The sequence below is a fragment of the Galeopterus variegatus genome, unplaced genomic scaffold, assembly GCF_000696425.1.
Source record: "Galeopterus variegatus unplaced genomic scaffold, G_variegatus-3.0.2 Scaffold2292, whole genome shotgun sequence".
Taxonomy (NCBI): domain Eukaryota; kingdom Metazoa; phylum Chordata; class Mammalia; order Dermoptera; family Cynocephalidae; genus Galeopterus; species Galeopterus variegatus.
In genome coordinates this window covers 67,401-94,389 of record NW_007728403.1, presented here as the reverse complement: position 1 = coordinate 94,389, position 26,989 = coordinate 67,401, and the positions used below count along the sequence as shown (strand labels likewise).

The 26,989-nt window shown below is 36.3% G+C and overlaps 1 protein-coding gene across 2 annotated transcripts in view; it reads right to left on the bottom strand.

Annotated features, from left to right (window-relative positions):
* Positions 1 to 26,989, bottom strand: part of INPP5F (inositol polyphosphate-5-phosphatase F) — a 77,204-nt gene that overhangs the window by 17,999 nt on the left and 32,216 nt on the right. Inside the window, exons 2-12 of one of the 2 annotated variants that reach the window (XM_008581199.1) lie at positions 23,398 to 23,534; positions 14,107 to 14,235; positions 13,545 to 13,886; positions 12,324 to 12,428; positions 11,301 to 11,499; positions 10,575 to 10,754; positions 9,630 to 9,697; positions 4,640 to 4,764; positions 3,212 to 3,289; positions 2,119 to 2,239; positions 740 to 868 (exon numbers count right to left, since the gene is read on the bottom strand). In XM_008581199.1, coding sequence (XP_008579421.1) covers positions 740 to 868; positions 2,119 to 2,239; positions 3,212 to 3,289; positions 4,640 to 4,764; positions 9,630 to 9,697; positions 10,575 to 10,754; positions 11,301 to 11,499; positions 12,324 to 12,428; positions 13,545 to 13,571 — 1,032 coding nt within the window. In that variant the 5' untranslated portion in view covers positions 13,572 to 13,886; positions 14,107 to 14,235; positions 23,398 to 23,534. The remainder of the gene's footprint in view (positions 1 to 739; positions 869 to 2,118; positions 2,240 to 3,211; positions 3,290 to 4,639; positions 4,765 to 9,629; positions 9,698 to 10,574; positions 10,755 to 11,300; positions 11,500 to 12,323; positions 12,429 to 13,544; positions 13,887 to 14,106; positions 14,236 to 23,397; positions 23,535 to 26,989) is intronic. The other variant, XM_008581198.1, reaches the window with a different exon arrangement.

Here is a 26,989-nt window from a genome sequence, read left to right as displayed (position 1 = left end):
GGTTCAGATCCCTGTACTAGCCAGGCACTAAAAAAAATAATCTAAAATTCTGTGAAGTCTAGTTCTGCAGGATCTTCAAAAGACTTAATTTATAAAATAAAATAAAAAATAAAACATTTCTTCATCATTTACTATGTGTCAGGGAATGTTCTAAGCCCTTACATGCATTAACTCATATAATCCCATGACGACCTTTTAAAATAGGCCTAGAATTACTTCGATTTAACAAATGAGACAGTGACTTGCCCAAGGTCACAAAGCCAGTAAGAGGCAGGGTTGGGATTCAAACTCAGAGGAGACAAAGTACCATATTGGGGCCAAATCCCATCAGTAGACATGTTTTGCTTTGTCTGTATACAGCTTTGAGAACCAATCATTTCACATAAAATTCCAGATTTCCAGACTCTTTTGAAAAACTGGAAGGTCTGGCAGCAGAGGACCTCATAAAGAAACAGGAGACCAGCTCCCTTTGGGACAACACATTCTCCTCCTCAGATCCACACAGTCCCACCTCTCACTCTGATCTAAGGGGCAGCCTGCTTGAGTCACATTACCTGGCCTCTGCAGGAATTTGAACGGGTGACCCCTGCCTCAGCCAAACATTCTAGAAAGGAGTCAACTACACACACTTACCACCTATAGCCCACATACCTTTCCCTCAAAAACAAAGTTGGTCTTAAAACACAGTCTAACCAGTGTCTCACAGAACAATGTACAAATGCTGGCAGCATGTATTTACCTTCAGAGCAGCTGTGCCAGCGTACTGTCTGCTAATGGAGTCACCGTTGTTAGCCCACATTATCTGGTAGATCCGATTACATTTCACAGGTAGTGGCTGTTCCGGGGGCATCACACCTAATTTTTTCAGCTAAAATGAACACAGTGGTAGATTAACTGTATATGATCCAGGAAACCATAGCATAAATTTATACATGAAACATATTCATGTACAGTTTAGGACTCTTAGATAAAAGAAATGGTGTTTTTAGACTGTTTTAAAAAATAAAGCACTGCTAAAAGGCAGCGTTATAAATTGCTACAGTTAAGTAAATAAAATATACTGTTTTGGCATAATATTTAATGTGTAGGATCATAATATTATATTTTGTCTTTATTTTAAAGTTACCTATATTTAACTAAATATCAAAAAAGCACATGAAAACAATAATAATATTAATAGTAACAAAGTAGTAAGTGCTCAGTAAATGTCAACTCTGTGCCAAGGCTAGTGTTTGAAGAGCTTTTAAATTACATTATATCATTTACTCCTAACAACCCTATGCAAGCAATACTCTTATTACCCCCATTTTAAAGATGATGAGACTGAGGTCTAGAGAGGTTAAGTTCTTTGCACAGAGTCAACACCTAGTATGTGGTGAGCTCAAAAGCCTGGCTGCTTAAACTCCATTAGAAGAACAGATGCATGTCCTCTGAGAACAGTCACAAGGTTTTACCAAGGAGAAAAAAAAAAACAAAAAAACCCCAGAAGCCATGCTAGGTATTTCCACATTGAGAATTTAACACAGGGACTTTGTTATCCAAGTTGAAGGGCTGAAAGATCTAAAAGGGGACACTGAGGTAACAGAGATAATGGAAGACAATGAAGGAAGCAGCTGCTACCCCTCAGGCTGAGGCACAAAGGGTGCTTCTGTGGTGTTAAAGGAACCCACAAGCCCCAGAACACGAGCTGCTGACAAGAGTTAACACAGGGGAAGGAGCCCGTCCCTCTTTCCTCCTCTTGTCTCATGGTCTTCCTTAAGCACCCCTTATTGGCAGAGCCAACTGCCCAAGCAGAAATGTGTGTGCAGACCCCCAGCCCCCAATACAGAAGGGTAGGTTTGGAAGTGAGAGAAAAAAGGTAAGTGGCCATACAATGCCACCCACTAGGTTCTAAAATGTTGGCCCTCACTTTTTTGAGATGGGTACTTAAGCAAATGCCACTTTATTCAACTTATTTCTAGAGAATGTAGTACTTCCCAGGTTTGAATACAACAGCAAGCATGTTTGCATACTGTAAATGTTCTACAGAATGTTTGAAATTTGAAAGAAGATTTTAGCTATTTCTTACATGTGAAAAACATTTAAAAATGAATATTTACAATCCAAACTCCAAATTACCTGCTGTTCCATGACCACTCGTGCAATAGCAGCTTGGACCACGTTGGTACGATCCAGGCAGTCCATGCAATTAACACGAAAAATCCCTTCTTGTTTACATATTACCCCAGCTTCATCGACCCTTTTCAAAAATAGTACGGGATTATTTTACAATATGAAACACTTCAATAAGTTTTTCAAAAAACACAATTACTTAAGGTATGATAATAATTAACAGCAGCAATAGCTATCAATTTGCTTAGAATATCATTATATGCTAGGTATTCAGTCCTTAATAGACATTATTATTAATTTACTCAATAATTTCACAAGGAAGATATTATTATTCCAATTTTAGAAAATAAAAACAAAAACAAACAAACCCTGAGGTGTAGAGTGACTTGCCCCAAGCCCTACAACTACTAGGCAGAGCTAATACAACCCCAAAATATGCTTTTCTACACACTTTAAAAACCGGAAGGTACTTTAAAACAGCATCCTGTTCCTCCCTTTTGACTCAAAAATAGAATATGCATCTAAACTATCTGAAACAGACTAAATTTACTTTACTGCCCAGTGAGGAGTCATGCAGCATGCCTTGCTCATCTAATTTCTCTGGCCACCTGAGTAGTCTTAAAATCTAATCAAATGTTCTCTCCTGTCCTTTAAGCCAATTTTTTCTTTCTACATCTGCCTCCTATAGTCTGAGAATTATTTTCCTTCTCTGATAATTTTGGAATGCCTGAAAACTGAGAAAAAGTACCTCAAAACCTTCCTTCCTGTGTTAGGGATGGTAAGAAAGAGGAGAAAGAGAAAATTCAGACCATGGAGCATGAAAAGGAATAAATTTATGCCCTTAAAGAATAGTCACAGGGCATTTCAGTTCATTTTGCCCAACCATCCGCACCTCTTCCCTGTTCAAAGCTAACACTGCCTAATGATCAACAACATTCTCTTGAAAAAGAGAATAGGAATTGGGAAGCAAAAGAAACAAAAACCAAAAATGCTTTCTCAACATACTGCTATTATTTTAATGGTTAGTGGTACTAGACAAATACAAGAGATTTCACAGACCAAGAGTTTGTCACAAAACGACTTCTTAGGAAATACCTACCAACACCACTTCATGTCAAGAATAATGTCATAAATGGCATCTGTTAGTGTTTGAACATTCTCAAACTTCATTCCTCGGCTGAAATCCATGACAAAAGAAAGAAAAAATTTTTTGTTAGAGCACAGCCTTATAAAACCAAAGTCATGGGTACGGACCTCCATACAGGCCAGCCACAAAAAAAAATAAAAGAAAAACAAATAAAAGATCTTTAATATAATAATAGAATTCTTTTTTAAACTTACTTAAGATATGATATTTAAGGTAGTTTGGAAAAATTAAAAAGGGTCATTACTATATGTACGTCAGGTTAATACTACTATATATTGCATAGGTAATCATATAAATGTTTATAACTAATCTGCCTCGTGAAAGAAAGCATACTTAAGAATAGATTGAAGCATATTACAGGTATCAGAAGCTTCTTTCCACTCCAAATTTCCAATATGTATGTAAATTAACCTGAGATACAGCCAGGATTATGGCAGAAAAGCCAGAAAGCACCCAAGTTAAAGACAACATCTTTATTCACCAATTGCTGTTTTTCCAAAGCAAACTCTAGTGAAGTTTATCCATAGAGAAACAAGTATTAATAGAGTTTGAGGACGAGCCAGCAGGTGATTTTTAAGTAAAGAAACTCTTATTACTTCTGCGAGGCTCCGAAACAAGCAGAAAGAATTGCTCCATAAGTTCCTCAACTGGTGTAATCAAAGCAAAAATGGAATGCTAAGTCTCTATGTCATGTTGGAATAGAAATACTGTAAATATTTTGGGAACAATTAACTGAAAATTTTAGCCCAAATAAAACCCGTATAAAAATTAAAACCAAGTAAAACAAAATGAGACTCTTTCCCTTTTTTATTGGTTATGAATATTCATGAGATACAAAGCAGATTGTCACCCATCATGCCCAAGATGTTAAGGCCAGATCCATCCTGGCAGCATGCCCGTTACCACGAATTACGATTGTACCCCAGGTCCCCCATCCAATTACCTCCCAACCTCCCTCCCTCTACCCCTCCACTCCACTTTGTATCCCAAGGTATGTTTTCTCCCTCTGCAACTCCAACACACTACTGTGGTCTTTCCTGCCTTCCTTTCTCTCTTAGCTCCCACTTATGAGTGAGTACATGTGGTATTTATACCTCTGTGCTTTGCTCCTTTCACTCAACAGAAGTTTCTCCAGGCTCATCCATTTGTTGCAAATGGTAGTATTTCATTCTTTTTTATGGCAGAGTAGTATTCCATGGTGTATATATACCACAGTTTCCTTAGCCAATCATCCATTGATGGACATTTATCTTTCCCTTTCTAACAAAGGGAAGACAACATTTTTCTTCCCAGCAAAGAGAAGAAAAATTAAGGTCCCTGCAGCAGCATCTACCACAAACATTGCAACTGATCAAAACTCATCTCAGGAAGTCATCTTACCAATGCTCATGGAAGTCAAATGAAACGTAAGTGAGGTGTGAGTTGTTAAACAATAATACTTGCTTCAGGTAAGCATCACCAATAATTTTCTCTCTTCCTGCCTGGTCCACCAAGTTAATAATAACCTGAGAGAGTAAAGAAAAAGAAAAAATTAAGTTTAATCAGACATCAGAATCATAATGTGATTTTTAATGATTTACATCATTACATTTTAGAATTATAGTTTAGAAATATTTTATAGCCATGCTTAGAAATTCATCCACGCAAGCATCAATTTTTTTCCTATAAAATTAAATTTTCATTTGTTACATAAATTTAGGTTTAGGACAATTGTTTACATCAATGGAATTAATAACTTTTCTATACATTTGCAATAACCAATTAGAATACATAACAAAACAACGTCCTTATAATAATATTTTTAATATCTAGAATAATTTTTAAAATATATAAAACCTACATACAGAACACTATGAAACTCTGCTAAAATATATAAAAGAAAACCTGAATAAATGTAGATACGTACCATGTTGCTGGATGGCAAGGTTCAATATTGTAAAGATGTCAAGTCTCCTCAAATTAATCTATAAACTCAATAATCCCAATCAAAACTCGATCAGGATCTTTTTATGGACTTGACAAGTTAATTCTAAAGTTCATCTGGAAGAGTAAATATGTGGAAAAAAATTTGGAAACTAATAATAATAAAGGGGGACGTGCTCCATAGGAGAGCAAACGTATTCTAAATCTACAGCAATTAAAACTGTGTTACTAGAACAGAAATACATAAATGACTGAAAAGAACAGAAGCAATGGTCCAGAGACAGACCTATGTACATTGAAGAAGCTGAGATATGCTTAATAATACCATTGTGGGACAAATATGGACTATCGTATAAATGGTACTAGAATCACTGGGGGCGCAGGGAGCTTACATTAGCTCCTTGCATCTCATTAATCATACACATGATAAATTCTACATGCATTAATGATCTAAATATTATTTATTGAAGTTATAAAAAAGCTAGAAGAAAATTCAGGATAAAGTTTCCATAACTATAGGTTGGAATATAACTTTCTAAGCATAATATAAAAACAGTGGTCATAAAGAAAAAGATGGACAAATGTAATAACAAAAATTTTAACCCTGTGTACCAAGTGACAGTATAAGCAATGGTAAAAAAAAAAAAAAAAGACAACCCAGGAGAATATACCTAAAATGTAGAAACCAACAAAATATTAATAATGAACCCAATAAGGAAAAACAAATGGGTGAAGGATACAGAGAAAATTCCCAAAAGAAAATGTACAAATAGCTAATAAACATGAGTACAACTTTGTTAAAAATCAAAGGAATGCACATTTTAAAATAGAAAACTAATAACCAATTAGAATATACAATAAAACAACGTTCTTTATATATAAGCAAATTTGAATACAAAATATAGACAGCACTGGTGAACATGTGGGGAAATGGGCACAGGCTCCCATTGCTGCTGGGAGTGTAAACTGGTGTGATCTTTTAGGGAGCAACAGAGTGGTAGGTATCAACTTTAAATAAACTGTTTGATCCAGCCATTTCACTTCTAGAAATGCATTCTATAAAACACACAAGTGTCCCAAAATATATAAGAGATGTTTTCTGGAGAATTTTTATAATAGCAAAAATAACTAGTATATTCTAAAGGCCCACCAATGGAGAAATGGTTAAATAAGTCTTGAGATCTTAAGTGAAAACAGTTGCAGAATAGTATACATGGCATAGCCCTCTTTTGAGTTAAGTTTTGAATTGTGTATATATGCATGCATCAAGGTGTGTGGGGGTTTTTTGTTTTGTTCTGTTTTGTTTTGTTTTACTACAAATGACAAATCATTGACTCAAAGCTCAGAACAAGTCTGGAGGTATAATGGTTCCAGAATGGCTTAACTCAGTGGTCCCTGATACCATCAAGGACAAAGGCTGTTTCCATCTTTTTGTTCTGCCAGCATACTGTTTAATCTTCAGGTTAGTTAATTCAGTCTCAAGAGAGCTGCAGCAGTTCCGCATCAAATCCAGACACAACAACCACAGGGGACTGCTGGTTCCTGTGTCTCTTTGTATTAGAGCAGAAAACTTCCCCCAGAAGCCTCCCAGGGGACTTCCCCCACATCATACCTCACCGGCCAAATCACCAATGAACACGCACAGGCCCACACCAAAACCGATAACTGGCAGGAGCAATGGTGCCACCACAATTGAGTCAGATTGACCGTGGGCCCATCGCCCCAGAAAGCAATTACCCAGGAGAAGACGGATAAATGAACACTGTTGGGGCAGTGTTAGAAATCACGAAGTGTCTGCTCAATACGTGCACCTATAAAATTGATGTGAAATCAACAGGAAGCAGGGATGGGCATGGGAAGAGCTTGTTTCCTTTGCTCACACAGCTCAGTATTGTTTCATTTTTTAATGATTGTGTGTTACATTTAAAATGCAGTTTGTTCTTTATAATGCTACTTACAATTACAAATGTTGCTAGTACATGAATTTACTCATATTGTTAAGAAACTGATATGCAGAATAAGGTCAAATCCTTCCTGCCCACAACCTAGTCCCCACAGCCCTCCCTGGAGGTAACTACTGTTATCAGTTGGGTGTGTGCCCTTTCAGCCCACATGAATGCATGTCTCTATAAATGTGCATGCCATTTACGTGTGCGGAAGGAATGGGTGGAAGAGAACTCCATATATGTGACAGTTTTGTTTTGTGGGATTTTTATCATTTTTTTTTTTTTTTTTTTAAAGATGACCGGTAAGGGGATCTCAACCCTTGGCTTGGTGTTGTCAGCACCACGCTCAGTCAGTGAGCAAACCGGCCATCCCTATATAGGATCTGAACCCGCGGCCTTGGTGTTATCAGCACCGCACTCTACCGAGTGAGCCACGGGCCGGCCCGATTTGTGGGATTTTTAAAATGGTAACATTCCATATACTGTTATAGAGTTTTCTCACTCCACAATGTCATTTTAAGATCTTTCCATGTTAGTTCACATACATCTATCTTATTTTTTTAAAGCATTTATAGTCAATACTTTTGATGTGCCAAACCCATTTATTAACCCACTGCCCTCCTGATGAACAATTAGGTTGTTTTAATGCTGCCATGAATGTACATGTCTTTCTGTACATGACACCTTGATTGAATATGTATCTCTCAGGTAGGTTTTAAAAAAATTTTTTTCTATCGAAGTTACAGTTGCTTCACATCCTTGACAAAACTTGGCATTTTCCATCTTTTTTATTTTAGCCATTCTGGTGTGTGAGTAATGGTTTTAATTTGCATTTCCCTGGTGATTAATGAAGGGGAACACCTTTTCATATGTTTATTGGCTTTCTGGATATCCTTTCTGATGAACAGTCTGCTCAATTCTCTTGTCCAGTTTTCTCGAGTTGTGCATCTTTTTTAATGAATTTATACGTTTTTAAAATATAGTGTAGATGATAGATATGAGTCATACGCATGCATTGAAAAATCTTAAATATCTTCTCCCACTTTGTGAATTGCCTTTCCATTCTCTTAATGGTGCCTTTAAGTAAACAGATTTATTTTAATAAAATAAATTATTTTATTTATTTTAATAAAGCCCAATTTATCAATTTATTTTCACTATGGTTAGTGCTTTTAAAGTCCTGTTTAATTACAATAATGTTTTAATAAATAATAAATGATAAAGTTTTAATAAAAATAAAGTTCAATTTATCAATTTTTTCATTATGGTTAATTTTTTCTTTAAATAAAACCATTTCCTAGGTGGGCATTACCCTTTATTAAACAACTAATAAAATATGACATAATCATATGTTAAAAACATGAGAAGACAATTATTAGTGCTTTTTTAACTCCTATTTAAGACCCAGGGTCAAAAAAGATGTTCTGTATTTTCCTCTAAAAGCTTTATTGCTTAATCTTTCACGTTTAGATCCATAATCCATCCTGAGTTGATTTTTGTAGAGGTTATGTTAGGTAGACATCAAAAAGTAAAATTACTGGGTTAAACAGTATAAGCACGTTTTATTTTAGTTGATAATACCATTCAAAATGGCTGTACCAATTTATTCTCCTTTTAACAATGTGTGAGAATTCTCATTTCTAAACACAAATACCTGCCTTTCTCTCTTATTCTCAAACTTTACAATTTTTTTCAATTTGAAGGTTTTCTTTCTATTTCCTTACTGAGACTTTGTTTAGGATTGCACACAAAACATAATTATTTGGGAAGAACTGAAATCTATTCAATACTGAGTCTTTCCTTCCAGGAACATGGTATTTTCTCTCCATTTAGGTCAGGTTTTCTTTTTTGTTCAGTCATTCTTTTTATTTTTTTCTTCTCCATATGTACATGGTATCTGTTTGTGTGTTTACTACATTTTAGGTTATTTATTCCTATTTTACTTTTGTTGTTGTAAGAAAAATGCATCCATGGCATTGTACATCCAGACTTGTCATTGCTAATGGATAAGAGTGATACTGACTATCATATATTAATTAATCTTGTATTGAAATTAGTGAACTTGTATTTTACCTAACAGTTTTCAGTTGATTTTGGCTTATATGATCACATTGCTATATTTGAGTATATGCATACATATAAAAAGTGGGCATAGTAAAAAATATTGAAAGATATATATCAAACTATGATCTCCAAGAGGTGGAACTGTAGGTGGTACTGAGAGATGACTTTCATTTCTTAGTCTAGACACTTCTTGGATTGTATTAATTAATTGGCAACAGTATAATCTATGTCATTCAAGAAGTCTAAAGTTGCTGACAATGATAATTCTTAAAGAATATTAAGAATACTCATAGCTTATGTGTTTTTTAATTTCATGACAAATGCTGCTTTGCTTAATTATGACTAGCACATTGTTATTTTCATGAAATTTAAAGTAATAGATATACAATCATTTCTAAATGTGAAGGAACATTTTACTTCTACACATCAAAGCCCACCTGTTTTTTGTAAATTTTCAGTTGTTCTTCGAAATGGGCACAGAAATAGGCAACAGTTTCCTTTTCACCTACGAAGAAGTGATACAGAATCTATTTTTCCTTCCCATAATTAAGACAGAAATTAGTGTCTATTTTAAATAATTTGACAGCCCAAATGTCATTAAGATTGTCTAAAACCATCATTTTAAAATTTAATGCTAAGCCAAAGATCTCTTATTTCTTTTATTTTCCAACTAGAAAAAATCTAAAACATCTGAAAATACAAACTGTGAAATTATAACATTTATTATTTATATACACAGCCTTCTCAGAAAAGTTTTCACATGGCTTATAATAAAATAAAACCCCTCTAAAACAACGATATTTTAAAAAACTGAAGTTATATGGAATTCTCACACAATACAAATTTGAGAAAAATACACAATAAACAATTTTTTAAAAAAATCAACCTCATTCAGTAATCTAATCATATTTAAATGGCTTAGCTGTTCTGGTGATAAGGTTAAAACACCAGAAGAAATAAACTCCTCAATATTAAAAAAAAAAAAAATCTTCCATGGAGAGACATTTGAGTAAAGACATCTTATTGATTTCTGGTAGATTCCATCTTATGATAATTTCTGCTTCTACAAATATTGGGTACATTTACTCTTCTCCAAGGTTAAACATTCAATAAAGTATTCAGAGCAACAATTTAAAATCTGTGAAATAAGCTATGTACAGTTCGCTCTATTGTTAGAGAAATTTTTTATTGTTAAAAAATGACTTAGTCAACTATTATTTCTCCATGATTATTACATCACGGATTATTACATTTCTTTCATAATATGAGTTATCGTTTTGAATTAAGTATCTGTCAAAGCAAATCCAAACCTATCAAGTGTCTAATTTTTAAAAAAATATTCTGAGATCATCATTTGCAAACAAAATAATTGACATGCTTACTTTTGTCCAACCGAGGTCTTGGATTATAGCGATACCCAACCTGGCTCCAAAAGACAGGCACAGAGCCTCGTGTTTGAATAAATGACAGGGTGTGATTATGAACATGAATTAATTGCTCAGTCTCCACGTAATTTGCAACATTTCCATTTTTATCCACTCCCCTTCGTTTATAGCGCATTCCTAAAAGAAAATTAAAGCAGAAAACAGCAACATTTTAAAAATTTATTTAATTTGACTACACTATGCTTCCTAATCACACATATGTCTTCCAGGATAGCCTTGGGGATACAACGTGCAACTGCCAAGCAGAACAGTATCAATTTACCCAAATCATAATTGTGCGCATCACAGTCTTTAAAAAGTTGAAGAGAAGATAGCTCCTCTGAACTGAAAGAGCTTTCCCAAAGGTACTAGCCCTCAGGAAGGATTTACCACTGTGATGCAAACTATCAGTTGGAATGCTAATATTCAGAAGCACATTCCCAAGTGACTTCCTTCTCTTCTCTCTCTATATGCCTCCTTCTCTTTCTCATTTTGCTAACTCTTCTCTATTTACCCCTCTTCAAAAGTTAGTCCCCAGTTACATCACAGTATTTAGAGTCACTGAGCACTTTGAAGCCAACCGTGTTTCTAAATCTATTATTGTCATTAGCACTTCAACACATCTGCAGCTTTTCCATTCTCGCCTGGATTTGATTTGCATGCTGTTACAGCCCTCTAACTCACCTGCTCTGTGCCTACTTCGGCGTGAAATGAGAGCAACTAGGAATCGTGGGTGAATGTCATCTACGCAGGTGGACTCCTGAGGGGGGGTCTCTGGGCTGCTTTTCTCATCGTCAGATGATTCATTATAATTAACCACAAGTTCTTCAATCTGCACAAAACCTTGGATAATGGGGATAATCCAAAAGTCCACATCTGGTGTCTAAAACCAACATAAACATCATGTTGTTTCTATTCTGTGCAGCACTGCTACTTTCTTAAATCCAAACAGTAGTCAGCACATATCTGTCAGTATATTAGAAGCAAAAACCTTCTACTCTTCAACTATATTTTCTGGTTATTAGAGAACACTGAGGAAGAAAGGGGAGGAGAGAGGGCCTTTTCCTTTCTTTTACAGTAATCATTCAAAAAGAGCTGATGAGCTAGACTTCCTGAGTGTAAATTCAAGGTCCATCACTTACTAACTCACTAGGAGAATCACTTACCCTCCCCGTGCTTTGACATACTCCTCTGTGAAATAGGTTTTATCTGCCTCATAAGGTTATTGTGAAGATTAAATGAATAATACATGTAAAGTGCTTAGCACAGTGCCTGCCATACAGTAAGTGTCTAACAAATGTAGCTAGTGTGATTATTCCTGTAGGTATAAAAATATAACACGTAAAGGTTGATTTTCAACTCCCAATTGTATTAAGCCTTTAACAGAATATAACTAACTCTGATCAGTCTCATGAAACACATATATCTACTTTATTTTCGGTTTAGAAAAAACTTGCTTCACCAACTTAAAATCAAAATAGTAAAAAACCTTCCCTAAAAAGTCTTTCCATATATGTCTTATTTTTAAATGTCCTCCAAGATAATTAGGAGAGTATTAATTAAAGTTAGAGATTTCCTCTTCTATGTCTTTCAGCCTAAGAATACTCAGATTTCTCAACTGGACTACATGCAAAGTCAATAAAGGATTAAAAATGCCCCAGAGAGTTGTTCTTGGTCCTGCTTTTCCTCTTATCTACATAACTGTACCTCAGCCTTAATCTCAGCATCCACTTCAAATCCACCTCTTTTTCCACCACCATAGACTCCAGGTTCCATCTCACAGTTTTGGTTTATGGAGTCTGCAGATAGAATCTTAGAAGGTGGTTAGAGTTTTAAATACTGAGGTGAAAGGTCTACCTGCATTCATTATTCTTATCACCATTCCCATTATTTGTATATTTGTTCTAGCAATAATGCAAAACTCTTGACAGGAACAAAGAAATGTATGTTGCCACATGTCACCTTTATTGTAAGTCGGTAGTTTTAAATGGTAATGTAAAAGTGTTCTGACAAAAACCCTGCAAAACCTAGCAGAACTCAATATTGTCAGCATGCGGGACAAATGCTCATTACAGATGCCCTTATTTTTCTTCTCCATCTACTGGGTTTTGGTAGTCACAGTTTTATCAGCATCATAAACAGGTGAGAACAATCTCACACCTCATTCTCAATAGAGACATGATAGATATCTAGTGGAAGACACCTCTAAATAAAGTAAAACTCATTTACACTAACCACAACTAAGGGGGAGAAACAGAAAGGAAAAAGTTTTGAGATTTCTGAAAGGTTAGGAAAAAGAGAACATACGACCCTATTCAGTTATTTGCCTGCTTTGTTTAGTGTCCAAAACAGTAAATGGCACCTAGCAGGCCTTTGATAAATATTTGTTGATTGAATAAATGCATTTTCTTTAGACAGTCATAATTCTCTAATATATGTGACATAATAAAGGAAGAAAGTAATCATCAAACTGGAAGGAAACTCATGCAATAATCTCATCTTATTCTGTGACTTCCCTGAATCAAATACTGGCAGAACTAGAATGGCCTTAGAGATTTGTCTACCCCATTTTCCAGATGAGAAAATGAGAGGTCCAGAGAAAGTACATGACTGGTATCATCACAGGAAAACTGGGCTTCACTATCCCAAATAAGTACAAACAAAATACCTCTTTCACAGAATGTTCATGGACATTAGTTCCACAGCCTTAAATTGCTACTATCCTATGGGAACCAGCTAGAAAGATCAGCCTGTGGCTTGGCAGCGGAATTGTGAACTGCCTTAAAACAATGCCTAGGTTTTCGCTAGCTAAATGATTCCCATTCTATACAGGAAAACATTATAGTGACATTTTAAATTTTATTTTAATACAATTAAAAAATATTTGCTTAACAACAATAACAGGATACTTTAGAAACAACTACTCACACCAATCTCAGTAAGATCTTGTATCATATATTTATTCCAAAAAAATCGGTCATCAACCTAGAAAACAGAAGAGAAAACAGTTCAGAAACATATTATTTCAGCTTTCCAATAAAAGCCAAAATAGGCCACCAATTGTTCCAGAGGGCAAACCCTGCTCTGAGTGGTGAGTAGTACCTTCTGCCACAGGGGACGGCCGTATCTCTTCCCAGCACTCTGCCTCTGCACCGAATTGGTCAGGTCATAGGTCAAGCTATAGTAAAAGGATTCTGAGTCCATGAACATCTTCAACAACTCCTCAAGTAATCGTCTCTCCAACTTCTCCTTTTCTTTACTTTCCTTAACCTATAAGAAATCAATCTACTATTACAGCAGAAATTAAATGTAAAGTATTATGTGGATAGTACATGACTTCCTAGGAGAGAAGTGTAAAGACCAAGGACATGAGGAGAAAGTGCTTCCATATAACAAATGGATTGAAAATAAATTCACTGGCAGAAAAATTACCCCTAAATTTAAAACTAATCAAAGATGAATCCAAAGCCCATATCAATTAAACTCTTACTTTCTTTTTATTAGGAGCAGACACATTGGATTTAATGTGCGTAAAGGTCTTCAGTAGAAACTTTGAGTCATCAGGAGATGATATAATCTTCTCTGGTTTGTTAATCCCAAAATGATGCTTCTTACAGAGCTAAATAATTAGGGACAGAAAGATTATTCATTATTATTAATATCTTCTTGTTAAATGTTCAAGTATGAGTGTAAATGTGAACCAAATGCTCATGCATTTTGGTTAAAAGTAAACCTCGTGAGTTAGTGAAATGACCAAGTAGACAACTGATAGAAAACACAGCTGTGGTTTCAATAATTAGAAAGATATAGTAGAGGATAAGACACAAAGAATACAGAGCAAGATATTCTTAGGATTTAGAAGTGGAAAATTCAGATTAGGATCATAATTATAATAAGTTCTTATCTAATAACCGAAAAATAAAGTGTTCCAGTTGAGGTTAACAGTGCTTTGAAAATTGCCATCAAATAATAAAAGTATCGCAAAATACACACTTGCTATGCTTCCGGGTCGTTACAGGTATCTGTGCCAAATAATCATTCATGGTAATCAATTTGGTATTTTGGTTGAGAAGACATCTTAAGAGTCTGCTACTGGAAATCTTAAAAGCTGGACATTTCAATCACTCCCTCTCCCCCATCCTCATATACACTAGTGAAATCAGCATAACAAAACACATGTTTGGTCAAGAGATTAGCTAGATTTGAAGCAGCAATAATTAGAGGCTGCAGGAAATATGGAGCCCAACTGACAAAGGTGAGGAAGAGGATGGAAACGTGAACGCAGCTGTGTTAAGGCAAGGGAAAGGCACAGGCTATGCAGAAGACGCCTGGTTGAAGTCAAGGGTTTTACATACAACTCCACATGGTCCAACACACATAGCAAATATTGTCAAAGGTACACAATAATTCTATTAACAATATGCTGACCAATTCCATTTTTTCAACAAACTAATGTTATCACTACACTAAGGGGGAGACTCCTATTAAGAGCTAACAGTTACTAAATGCTTGTTATTGTTAGTGTCATACAAAATAGTCAACAGATGATAAATGAGAACAAAAGCTAATTCAAGTTCTGATTAAGAGAAAGAGAGACCATCCATGACTTATCAAATGTGGAAGTACAGACTAATAACTGGACCAAGTTTTCAGATGAGGTGGAATCTTCAGCTGATTTTATGTCTTCTCAAAATTATGGCTATCAGAAACTATTCGCATGGCTTTCACAACATGATTACAGCTTTGAACTGCTCCTGCTCTACCATTAAAGAAAAGGGAACTAAAAATGAGGTAGGAAAAAAAGCTATAGTCCTCCTGCCAAAAGTGAGCTAACTTATTTCCCTTCAAATAAGAAAAACTAACATGACCTTGAGTTGATGGGAAGGAGAGAAGAACCAAGTGTATGGACATTGCTCCAGCAATCCTCCCCTCACTCCTCTTTCTACTGATCATTCCCACCAGTGCACAAACATATGGATATTTTTCTCCTCCTAACATCTCTGTTTGACCCCTCTTCTTCAATCAGCTAGTATCTTATTACTTTGTGTTCCTCACTGCCTCCAACCCCACTCCCCCCGTTCTTTCTCGCCAACCCACTCCAGTTTGGCTTTGGCCCCCCACCAAAGCTGCTATCTTCAGCATGATCAATGACCTCCACGTTGCTAAACCTAGTGGTTGACTCTGGTTCTCATCTTAACCTCAGTAGCATCTGACAGCTCGCCCCTCCCTTCTCTTTGATACACTGCTTCACCAGGCTTCCCCTGGTTGTTCCTTCTCTATCTCTTTGACTGGCTCCTTTCCGACCAGTTGACTTCTTAATGACTAGGCACCCCAAGGTTGCTTCCTTGATTCCCTTCTCTATTTGCATTCATTCCCTCAGTGATTTCATCCAGTCTCATGGCTTCGAATACCATCCATATGCCAACTCCTCCCTCCCAAATGTATATCTCCAGCCCAGCTCCCTCCCAAAACTTTAAACCCACATATCCCAACATTTCCACTAGGATTTCCACAAGGCATCTCAAATTCAACATGTCCAAAACCAGACCCTCATCTTCCCTCTGCTGCCTTCATCTCCTATTCCTCTCCTCCCGTGCTTATACCACTCCACCCACGCTGGCCTCCTTGCTATTCCTCAGCAGATCAGGAATGCTTCCACTTCAGGGCCTTTGTTCTAGCTGTTCTCTCTCCCCAGATTCCTTACCACAATCTCCACTCTTGGGCACTCCGTCCATCACCCTTACTGCGCTCAACTTTTATTTCCATGAGCATTTATTACTTTGTAACATACATAATTATGATGTTGATGTTTATTGTCTGTCTCCCCTTTCTATAATGTAAGCTCCATAATGGCAGGGATCTTTGTTTTGTTGAATCATATATCTCCAGTGCCTTAGCAGTACCTAGTATCAAAGGTCTCAGTAAATATTTGTTAAATGAATGAATGGGCTCACTCCCCTTCTTCCATGAACACCTCTCACACACCCCCTACCCCTTCCTTGGTGGAGTATCTCTGGGACAGCAGAGCAGCAGTTTTTAAAAGATGCTCCCCCGTTAGTCCCCTGCTGCTGCTTTGCTGTGGCATTAAGCAATTGCTAGTTAGCAGTTTGTATATAGGATGTAATAATCTAGCCATATTAATAATTTTCATTTAAAAATTTGAAAGCATGCCCAAAACCTAGTTACAGATTGTTGCAATCTTAATATTCAACACATATTATACATTTGTCAAAGAATATTATACATTTGTCAGACGTTCCTTAAGAGCATCCAAGCCAGCAAAATCTCTTCCCAGGAATACAAAAGACTATTCTCTAAAGATCTAGCTATTCTAAAGTAAATCTGTAGCAGCCCATCTAGTCTGCGAGCATGCTTTCCTCACTCTCAGAAGGAAAGGAGTCAATTTTTCCCCTCTAGGCTAGTTTCCAGCTGTGTCTCCTCTTTGATTAGAACCTTGCCTCCTCATTCACCCCCCTCTCCTCTGTCCCAATCTCTCTCTTTCTAATAGCCCCTTTCCTAACACATGTTAACATGTTTAGATATGCCAGAATCTTTTTTTAAAATCCATTCCTAAACCCTAGAATCCACTCTGTGATCGGCAGGATATACAGTGTCACAGTCACTGGAATTGTGAGGACTACAGTCTGATTGAAACAGGTCAAAAAGTGAAGGCTCCAGTGAAACTGCTCAAGCAGAGTATAACAGCCTCCTCAGCTCTGAAAAAAATATACATCTCAGAGAATATGGCACTAATAACCACTCCCTGTTGTCCATTCCTCTGGCCCCCATGACACCAATCTCAGAGGGGCCTTTCCCCTCCTCTAGCTGTTCAGCTTCCTTAGTTGGTCTCTGTCTCTAAAAATGATGGTGTCCCCAGTGTTCTATCCCTAGCCCTCTTCTCATTCTTTATCCTGACTAGACAATGTCACCTCTTCATTTTAACTGCCACTATGTTTCTTAACCCTACCCTTTTGTCCTGAGCTCAAGACCCATATGTATGACATCTCCCCATCATTAAGACACACCAGCGCCTCAAACTTAGCATCTCCCAAACTGATCAACATCCATTTCCCAAATCTTAATCCTTCTCTGGTATGCCCTACCTCAGATAACAACTACACCACCCACTGGATCACTTAAGCAAGAAACCCTGGAGTTGGCATCCATTACTCTCCTTCCTAAAGTCTCTCCTATCAACCCCTTTATGCCCACTGCTGTTATGTTGATTCAAATCCTTGTCTTTTGCCCAGACCAGTGTTTCTAAATGGAGGTGCTACTGGCATAGCAGACAAGAGATTCTTAATGCAGGATCATCCTACTCTGCAGATAATCTAACACCTTCTTTTGTGAGCTGAAGCGTTTCACCTAAGCACCAGGCTTTAGGTACTGAGCATGATCGGGCTCTAGGCTCTCATCTCCCATGAAGCTCTTTTAGTACCCTTTACCATGCTGAGGCCAAATCTCTACCTGCTACTGCCCACTTCTGGATCCAGACCCAGAAAACCTATGGCTTTATTTCCATCTACTGCTCCATTCATGGTCCATGAAGATGCTTCCTCTCTCTAAGCCTGGCAGTGTCATCTTTTTCTATTTTTATTTCTTTCATTTACTCTCATCCCGGGCTTGGAACAGAGTTGATATAAGCCTATCATCCCTTCTTACCCACAGCTATGAAATCCAAAAAGCTCTGAAGCCTAAACATTAATTTTTTTAACGTGTTAAAAACTCACTTAATGTCCAGACATGCCCTGAACTGATATGAAGATGATACTGATAGCCATCATTCTCCTCCCTCACTAGGAATTTTCATATGATTCTTTAATATTAATGTGTTGTACTGTGAGGTGATGCTCCCGACTCACTGGGGGTGTAGAGAATACATGGAAAAACTTTTTTTGAAAACACCATAAAACCTGAATTCTTAAATATTGCCCCAAAGGGTTCAAATAAGGATTGTGAATCAGTATAACAAGGCACAAATTCACTGAATCATCTTAACCAGAAGTCTTTCTCAGTTTCTCAAAACTAATTTTTCTAAATAGAAATGTAAAACTACTATAAACATAAACAGTTCCAATGAATATTTTAGCATCTTCTATATAGTTACCTTTACAAAAGAAAGTATAGACCACTACCTTTCTGAAAAGGTTAAATTCAGTCCTTCCAAAAAACAGGGAAAGAGAAAATTATTTCTTGGGATCCTTTCCAGTCCTAGGAAGCTTTGTTTAGACAGAGCCCTTGGGATATAACATATAGCATTGACAGTAGGATCACCTTCCCTTTTCCAGAGGCCCAGCCAGTTCTGTGTAGTACATGGTGAGGCCCTTATCACAACTCTGATATACACAATCTCAAAAAACAAAACAAAAAAAAACACCACAAGCTCTACAGTCTTCCCCTAGTTTTTCTATTACTCTTGCAACTTAGTTTCACAACCAAGATTAAAGGCTGATGCTGATGTTTAAGAAAAGGAAAATAAATGATATTACTTTAAAAGTGGCATCTATACCCATCCGGAGCTACAATTTTAAACAGATGTCTAATGGGAAACAAAATACAGGAAATGATGTGGTTATCCATTAAGGCAATGAGATACAGCAAATAAGATACGGAACATAAGCCTATTAAACTTCAAAGGGTATTTTTTCAAAGGAAAGAACATCTATGCTTTCATTTATTTGAACCCCATAGCTTCTTCATCACCTTGTACAGATCATTTCTTTTAAATGGCACGCTGTTTTGAAAAATAGTCTGGCAGTTCCTCAAAAGGTTAGACAGAGTTTTTATATGACTCAGCAATCCCACTTCTAAGTACACATCCAAGAGAGATGAAAACAAACTTCCACCAGAAACTTGTTTGCAAAATTGATCATAGCAGCACTACTCATAATAGCTAAAAGAATGGAAACAACTCAGATGTCCATCAACTAATGGATGGTTAAATAAAATGTGGTATAACCATACAATGGAATTTGGCAATAAAAAGGAAAAAAGTACTGTTATATTCTACAAAGTCAGAAGCCTTGAAAACATTATGCTAAGTAAAAGGAGTCAGTCACGAAAGGCCACATATTGTATGATTCCATTTATATGAGATGTCCAGAACAGACATATATAGAGACAGAAAGATTAGTAGTTGTCTAGGATGGAGGAGCTGGGAATTGGACAGAAATACAGAGCGACTGTCAATGAGCACAGGGTTTTTTTCAGAGGGTGAAGTCATGTGACCTTTTTATATATTTATACATAAAATGTTCTAAAATTGATTGTGGTGAAGGTCACATGACTCTGAATATACTAAAAGCCAATTATTATATACTTTAAATGGGTGAACTATATGATATGTGAATTATAAAAAATTTCACAAACAAATGAGGCACATATTTGAGGTAAAAATGCAATTAAGGGGCCGAGCCCGTGGCGCACTCGGGAGAGTGCGGCGCTCCCACCGCGGGTTCGGATCCTATATAGGGATGACCGGTGCGCTCACAGCGCTCACTGGCTGAGCGTGGTGCGGCTGGTCTCAAAAAGGACAAAAAAAAAAAAAAAAAAATGCAATTAAGTCCAAAAAGTAGAAATTCTATTAATAACAAAACTCTGAAATAAAATTGCTTCTGCTCCAATTACAGAAGACAAACCAGGCTTTACCAAATCTGAGAACAGTGACTATACTAAAGAGTCGGAGAGTGCAAAAAGGAAAAAAAAAAAAAAAAAAAAAATGCAATTAAGTCCAAAAAGTAGAAATTCTATTAATAACAAAACTCTGAAATAAAATTGCTTCTGCTCCAATTACAGAAGACAAACCAGGCTTTACCAAATCTGAGAACAGTGACTATACTAAAGAGTCGGAGAGTGCTACTGGAAAAAATAAAAGCAGTGGATTATTCAAAGTGATACCCAGGCAACCAAATTAGAAAGACATGCTAAGACAACATAAGAACTAGTTTTGTTTGACAGAGTCTTATGTGTATAAGGTATGTATGTTCATAAAAAATAATAGTTCAGTTAGAAAAAAACATGCAAAAAAGCAAGACTTAAAAACTGTTCTGAAAAATTTGAAAATAATATTGGTCTTCTGAAAAGCCTGGAGCAAATGGATACAACCATTAAAACTTACTAGAAATTCATAATGATTATTTCTAAGTAGTAGGATTTTTTTTCTTCTCCTTTACAATTTACTGTATAATCAGAAAAACATACCTTAAAAAATGATTAAGCTCCTAAGAGCTCCTTTTAAATGGAGTTAAATGGAAATTAAGAACACCAAAGATTTAAATTAACATGTTGGAAGATAAGCAAGAAATCTGTGATTTTCAACATAACTATTTGCCCTTCCTATTATTCACTGTTGCAAAGCTCCTTTACCGTAAAACTGGATTAAAAGGAGAGGGAAGGAGAGCAAGTGAAAATTTCTAAAGTTATAAGCTCTTGACAGAAAGGTATTCACTCAAACTATTGTCTAAGGATATGGAAGTACTTTCTCGATAGTTACTTTTACCCCTAATTAGCAAGGGTCTTAACATATATTCAACTCTTAACGTGGGCCACAATCTTTGGCGCCCCTGATAAGTGCTGTAGGTTATACAGCCTAACAGCTGTAAAAATACTCAACTATGGCTTATGGGGGAAATCTCATTTTAATTTTTATTTGAAGATAATATCTTTTCCTTAGACTATCAAGAGAGAAAAGGAAAAGCCTAAAGAATAAAAAAAATCCTTAAAGCTTTCATAATATTCACATTTTTCTGTTTAAAAGTTCCATGTAAATATTGTTCTCTAAAGTTGTTTTGTTTTGTTTTCCAACCTATGCAATAGTCAGTTACTAGTCTCAAAAATGTTACAGATTGGTGGCCATAAAGGACATCAGAAAACGTCCATGAAAAGTCCAACAAGAATCCCAACCTTCTCTGGATGAGGCAAGACATTTAAATTTCCCCAGGGCTGGGAGTGCCAAATATACAAACTGTTGACTGGTGGGTGAACAAGGTGCTGGGTGAGCTGGTCCCCTGCTCTAAATCTAACTGCCAGAGACCCCAGATGTAATGCTCATACCTGAGTGCCAGCCCAAGGGGTGCTCACCTCAAGGGAAAGGTTGTTGACAGCCAGCCATGCTGATCTTTCAATCTGTCAGCAAAGGCATCCAAAAGATACTGGTGACAAATTTAATGGCTTAGAAAATTAATACAGTTTTTACTAGTCTGGCTGCTCTTCACTAAAATAAAAAGCAAATAAAAACTGCAAACATCTGCTTTTAATAGGCCTAATTGCCACCTAAGATAACTGTGTCTTTACCAGCAATAGTGTATAGTGTTCCAGCACTAGTACCAATAAAAGGAGAATAAGAGTACTCTAATCTTTTTTTTATTCTGGTAACAAAAAATTAATATAAAGGTCCTCTAAATTCATTTTAATGTTGGTTTCTTAAAATTAGATTGTCAAACTTCCAGTGAAATCTGAAAAATAAAAATAGCCATACTTTTATTCTTTAAGCAGTTTAATCCTGTCCCCAAACTTCCTCCCCAAAAATTCAGCATGGAAAAATATGTATTGAGTTGTGGGGCAGTGTGTGCTTTGTTATCTGTTACATTCTGTTCAGGTAATAGGGAGCAATGTGGCAGATACAGGACCAGACTGCCTGAGTCTAGGTCTGGACCCAATCATGTGCCAGCTGCATGACTTAACCCTTGCCAAGACTCCTTCCTTTATCTGTAACAGCATTCACCATATAGGGTGGTCCTAGGAACTAAGGATGACAATCTAGGTAATGTGCAGGGCCTGCCTGGCACATCACATAGTGAACAAAATAGGCTATGGCAGTGATGATAATCCCTAGCTGCCAAATCCCCATGCCAACAGCAGACATCATATAAATGTTTTTATGGGTTACTTCTACCAGGAGGCAGCACCTACTGATGAACAACTAGGCCCTAGGCAATCTCATTATTTTGGCCTTGAGTCACTCTACTTTGGGGCTTGGTTTCTTCCCTGGAAAACAAAAGGACTGCACTAGATCAGCAGGTTTCTTTCTTTTAAAAAACCTTTTTTAATTACAAGAGTAATGTATGCTTAGAAAACTTTTGAGAAATGTAGATAAAAGAGGATTTAGTAAAAATTAAATCCTCCCCTTATTGACTCCCTGAACGCCGCACCTTACACCGCTCGGCCATCCTGACACCCCTTATTGACTCCCATTTCCCCCAAATCCAGAGTTTTCAAACTAAACTTTACAGAGCCCTAGGACTCCCTAGAAGCAGAAGACGGCCTCCCAGGAGAGGCCAAGTGGGCAGGGACCCAAGGATCCCCCTCAACACCACCTTAATCAAAGCAGCTCTGCTTTTGTGTCTTATATTCTGGATTTCACAGATTTTGAAGCAAGGGTTCAACTACTAAAATAAAGTTTGAAAACCACAGGATTAAATTATTTTAAAGATATTGTCCAAGGACCTCAGCCATGCCCCCCTGATGTCTGCACCCAGCCCCGCAACTACCGAACCAGTACCAGAAGCCCCCTGGCCTCCCCTGTTGGAATGGGTGGGGTTCCATGGGCCTCGACCACACCCCCCCCTCCTTCCTCCTCCTCCCATTCTAACCCCCTACTTTCCCTCTCCCCACCCCTCAACTGTTCCGCAACAATATCTTAGAATGTAAAAATAATAATAATAAATAAAAATAAAGATATTATCCAGTTCTAAAAACATATGTTTCTGGTCTATTGAACAAAATCCTCATATTTGCTATTATATTTATATTGGGTTTACATATAATTTCGATTTCACCTTACCTCTAGCTCAAGATCCTGAGGTTCCATTTCAGAAAGTGATAGCACAGTAATTTTGGTAATTTTACAGACTTCATGGTCTCCTGGGAGTTTGCCCACCAATGCTTTCTGCCGAATTAGAATAAGCCACCATGGAAGATCTGGAAGAGACAAGTCATTTTGTAAATGCCTAGCATTTACAGAGTGCTAATGTCCTGGTGAGTTGAAAGTGCATAAGCTAACAATGATAACCAAAAAAAAAAAAAAAAAAGTGTGCATCAGCTATAACCTTTTAAAGTAAAACACATGAAGACATAAAAATAACCCTTAAACATGTGAAAAGATGTTCAATCTCATTCATAATTAGAGAAATGTAAATTAGAACAATATTGTGATCCCATTTTCACCCATCAGATTTGGGACAGTTAAAAAGTATGACAACACATTTGCTGGCAAGACTGTGGGGTCACAGGTAGTATCATACAACAGCACTGGTGGGAGTACCAACAGACACAACTTATCTGGAGGGAAATTTAGCAATACCAAACAATACAACATATGTACTTACCTTTTAACCCAGGAACAGACCCTGAAGATACACCTCAGCAACAAAAGTATATACACTCAAGCCTATTCATTGCAGTTTATAATTGCAAAATATTGGGAACAACATAAATGCCCACACACAGGAGAGTGGTTAAATTAATTATGGCACATCCATGCAATGAAGTGCTACACAGCTGTAAAGTGAATTAGAAGTGTTCTATGAACTGATAAGGAAAGGTTCTTAGATGTAGTAAGTAGATAAATTGTATATATTAGTAATATGTATAATAAAGCTATATTATAATAATATATTACTAAGTCAAAGCACAAAAGAATATCAAGAGTGTGCTACCCTTCATGTAAGAAAGAAAATATGAGAAGATAAATACACACACACACACACACACAGATGCTCCTTGACTTTCAATTGGGTTACATCCTAATAAACTCATCATACGTTGAAAATACTGTAAGTTGAAAATGCATTTAATACACCCAACCTACCACACATGACTGCTTAGCCTAGCCTACCTTAAATGTACTCAGAACACTTTTAGTACATATTCAATAAATTACATGAGGTATTCAACGCTTTACTATAAAATAAGCTTCGTGTTAGACAATTTGGCCCAGCATTATAAAAGAATACCATCTGGCATGTTGTTAGTCTAAGAAAAGATCAAAATTCAGAATTTAAAGCATGGTTTCTACTGAATATGTATCACTCTCACACTATCACAAAGTTGAAAAATCCTAAGTTGAACCATTGTAAGTTGGAGACCGTCTGAATATACAGTTGGATCCTTGAACAACATGGATTGAACTGCATAGGTTCACTTATTTATGGAAAAAAATATGAGTTTTTTTCAATAAATATACATACAGTACTGTAAATGTATTTTCTCTTCCTTAAAGATTTTCTTAACATTTTCTTTTCTCTGGTTTACTTTATTGTAAGAATACAGTATATAACACATATAACATGCAAAATATTTGTTAATAATCTGTTTATGTGATCAGTAAGGCTTCCAGTCAACAGCAGGCTATTAGTAGTTATGTTTTTGGAGGGTCAAAAGTTACACACAGGTGCCCCTCACCCCCATGTTGTTCAAGGGTCAATTGTGTGTGTGTGGGGGGGGGTATGTGTACATCTGCTCATTTGTACCAAAAAAAAAAAAAAAAGATGAGAGATAAACCAGAGTTGGTTTATCTACAGGTGGTAGGTGGAAAAGGGGTGGAAAGAAGGGGGGAATAAAAACGGGATAGAAGGCATGAGAGGAAATGTCAGTTCTCCTGGAAACTGGCTGGTCTCTGAGTATAGTTCTGACCTGTAGAACAATGGTGATGTTTCACATATCCCCCACAATAAATAAATAGTTCAAATCAGCCAGAATGTGAGGGGAACTCACGACAAAATGCTAAAGCCAACTCTACTACAAATTGAAAATATAACCACACTGCAGGAGATAGAGAAGAAAAACTAACAATTTTAGAAAACAGTACTTTGTAAGAATAAAGACCAAAAAACAAAACAAAACAAAACTATATACAATACCATACTCTGGTTGGAAAACAGTATTTCATAATGATAAAGACAAAAAGGACTGCACACAATATTGTACTCTGGCAGTAAGTTTATTTTTCAGAAGGGTTTGATTCTGGAACTACTTTATGTGTACACTAGGATTGAGCAGAAAAGCAAACACTAAGGAGAATGAGGGGAAAATGGTAAAACAAACAAAAGAAACCTTTAACAAATACGAGAGAAAGAAGCAAATACTCATAGGCCCAATAGTTTTCTTTCCAATCCAAATTTCTACTTCACAACAGAATTTTCAATTAAATAAGAAATAGTCTACAAAAGACAGCATGAGAAAGCAATTTTTCAGTTTACAAGGTTATGCACTAAAAACAAAAAACAAAAAAACTCTCCAATTACACCCAAAAATCAAAATTATTGAAAGTGTTTCAGAAATTTCTTATTACAGAATAACAACATGACAGACATATATTTCCCTTCTGAAAAAATATTTTTAAAAGAGATATACAGTATTTCAATTTTGCCAATTTTTCTCCCAAATATTAACCAACCCTCATTTTAGGGAGAGTGCTTTGGAGATGAGCTTTTTTCTTTCTTTCTTTTTTTTTTTAAAGATGACCGGTAAGGGGATCTTAACCCTTGACTTGGTGTTGTCAGCACCACGCTCACCCAGTGAGCCAACCACCCATCCCTATATGGGATCCGAACCCGTGGCCTTGGTGTTATCAGCACCGCACTCTCCCGAGTGAGCCACAGGCCGGCCCTGGAGATGAGCTTTAAGCATTTCATACATGCAAAAGTTTGGAAACATTTTATAATTCTTTATAAAGTAAGGTGGAAATATACTCCAAAGTTTCAAGGCTTTTATAGGCCATTTCATTATTAGTTAAGAAATGCATTGGGAAATCCATCAAGCATGGGTAGAAAACAAGCACCTAACACATAATAAATAAAGCACCTAACACATCATAAACTATTGAATGTCAACAAATGTTGTTAAATAAAATGAAATCCTTAAAACAAGTCTCTTAACCTCACAGGAATAATTTCTATTTTATACTGAACAATTTAGAGTGTTTGCAGCTGATCATACAAGCCAACATTAGGAAGCCCTCTTTCTAGTTTATGTCTTCATGCCCTGATTTAGTATGGATTCATGTCATACAGACATTGTGTTGTGATTTTAATAAATTATAGCTTTTAATAGATTTTTATAAATTTATAATGACGACACAATGTGCATTACCAAATATAAATACCTTTCCAATAATTTAATGGTATAAGTACCAAAAATATAAAAATTTTAACTTTCAAAGACAGAAGTTTTATACCATACACAAACTCACTTGGGAAACCAAAAGGCATCCTTTTTCCAACAAAAACATTGGTATTGCCAATATTTAAACTCAGCTTACCAATTCAAATACATTTTAAAATAAAATGCTTTTTTTTAGAGTTTAGTTAGCTACTCATACACAAAAGTGTGAAAAATAAAGGTGCTTTTCTTTAAAAAAAAAAAAAAAAAAAAAG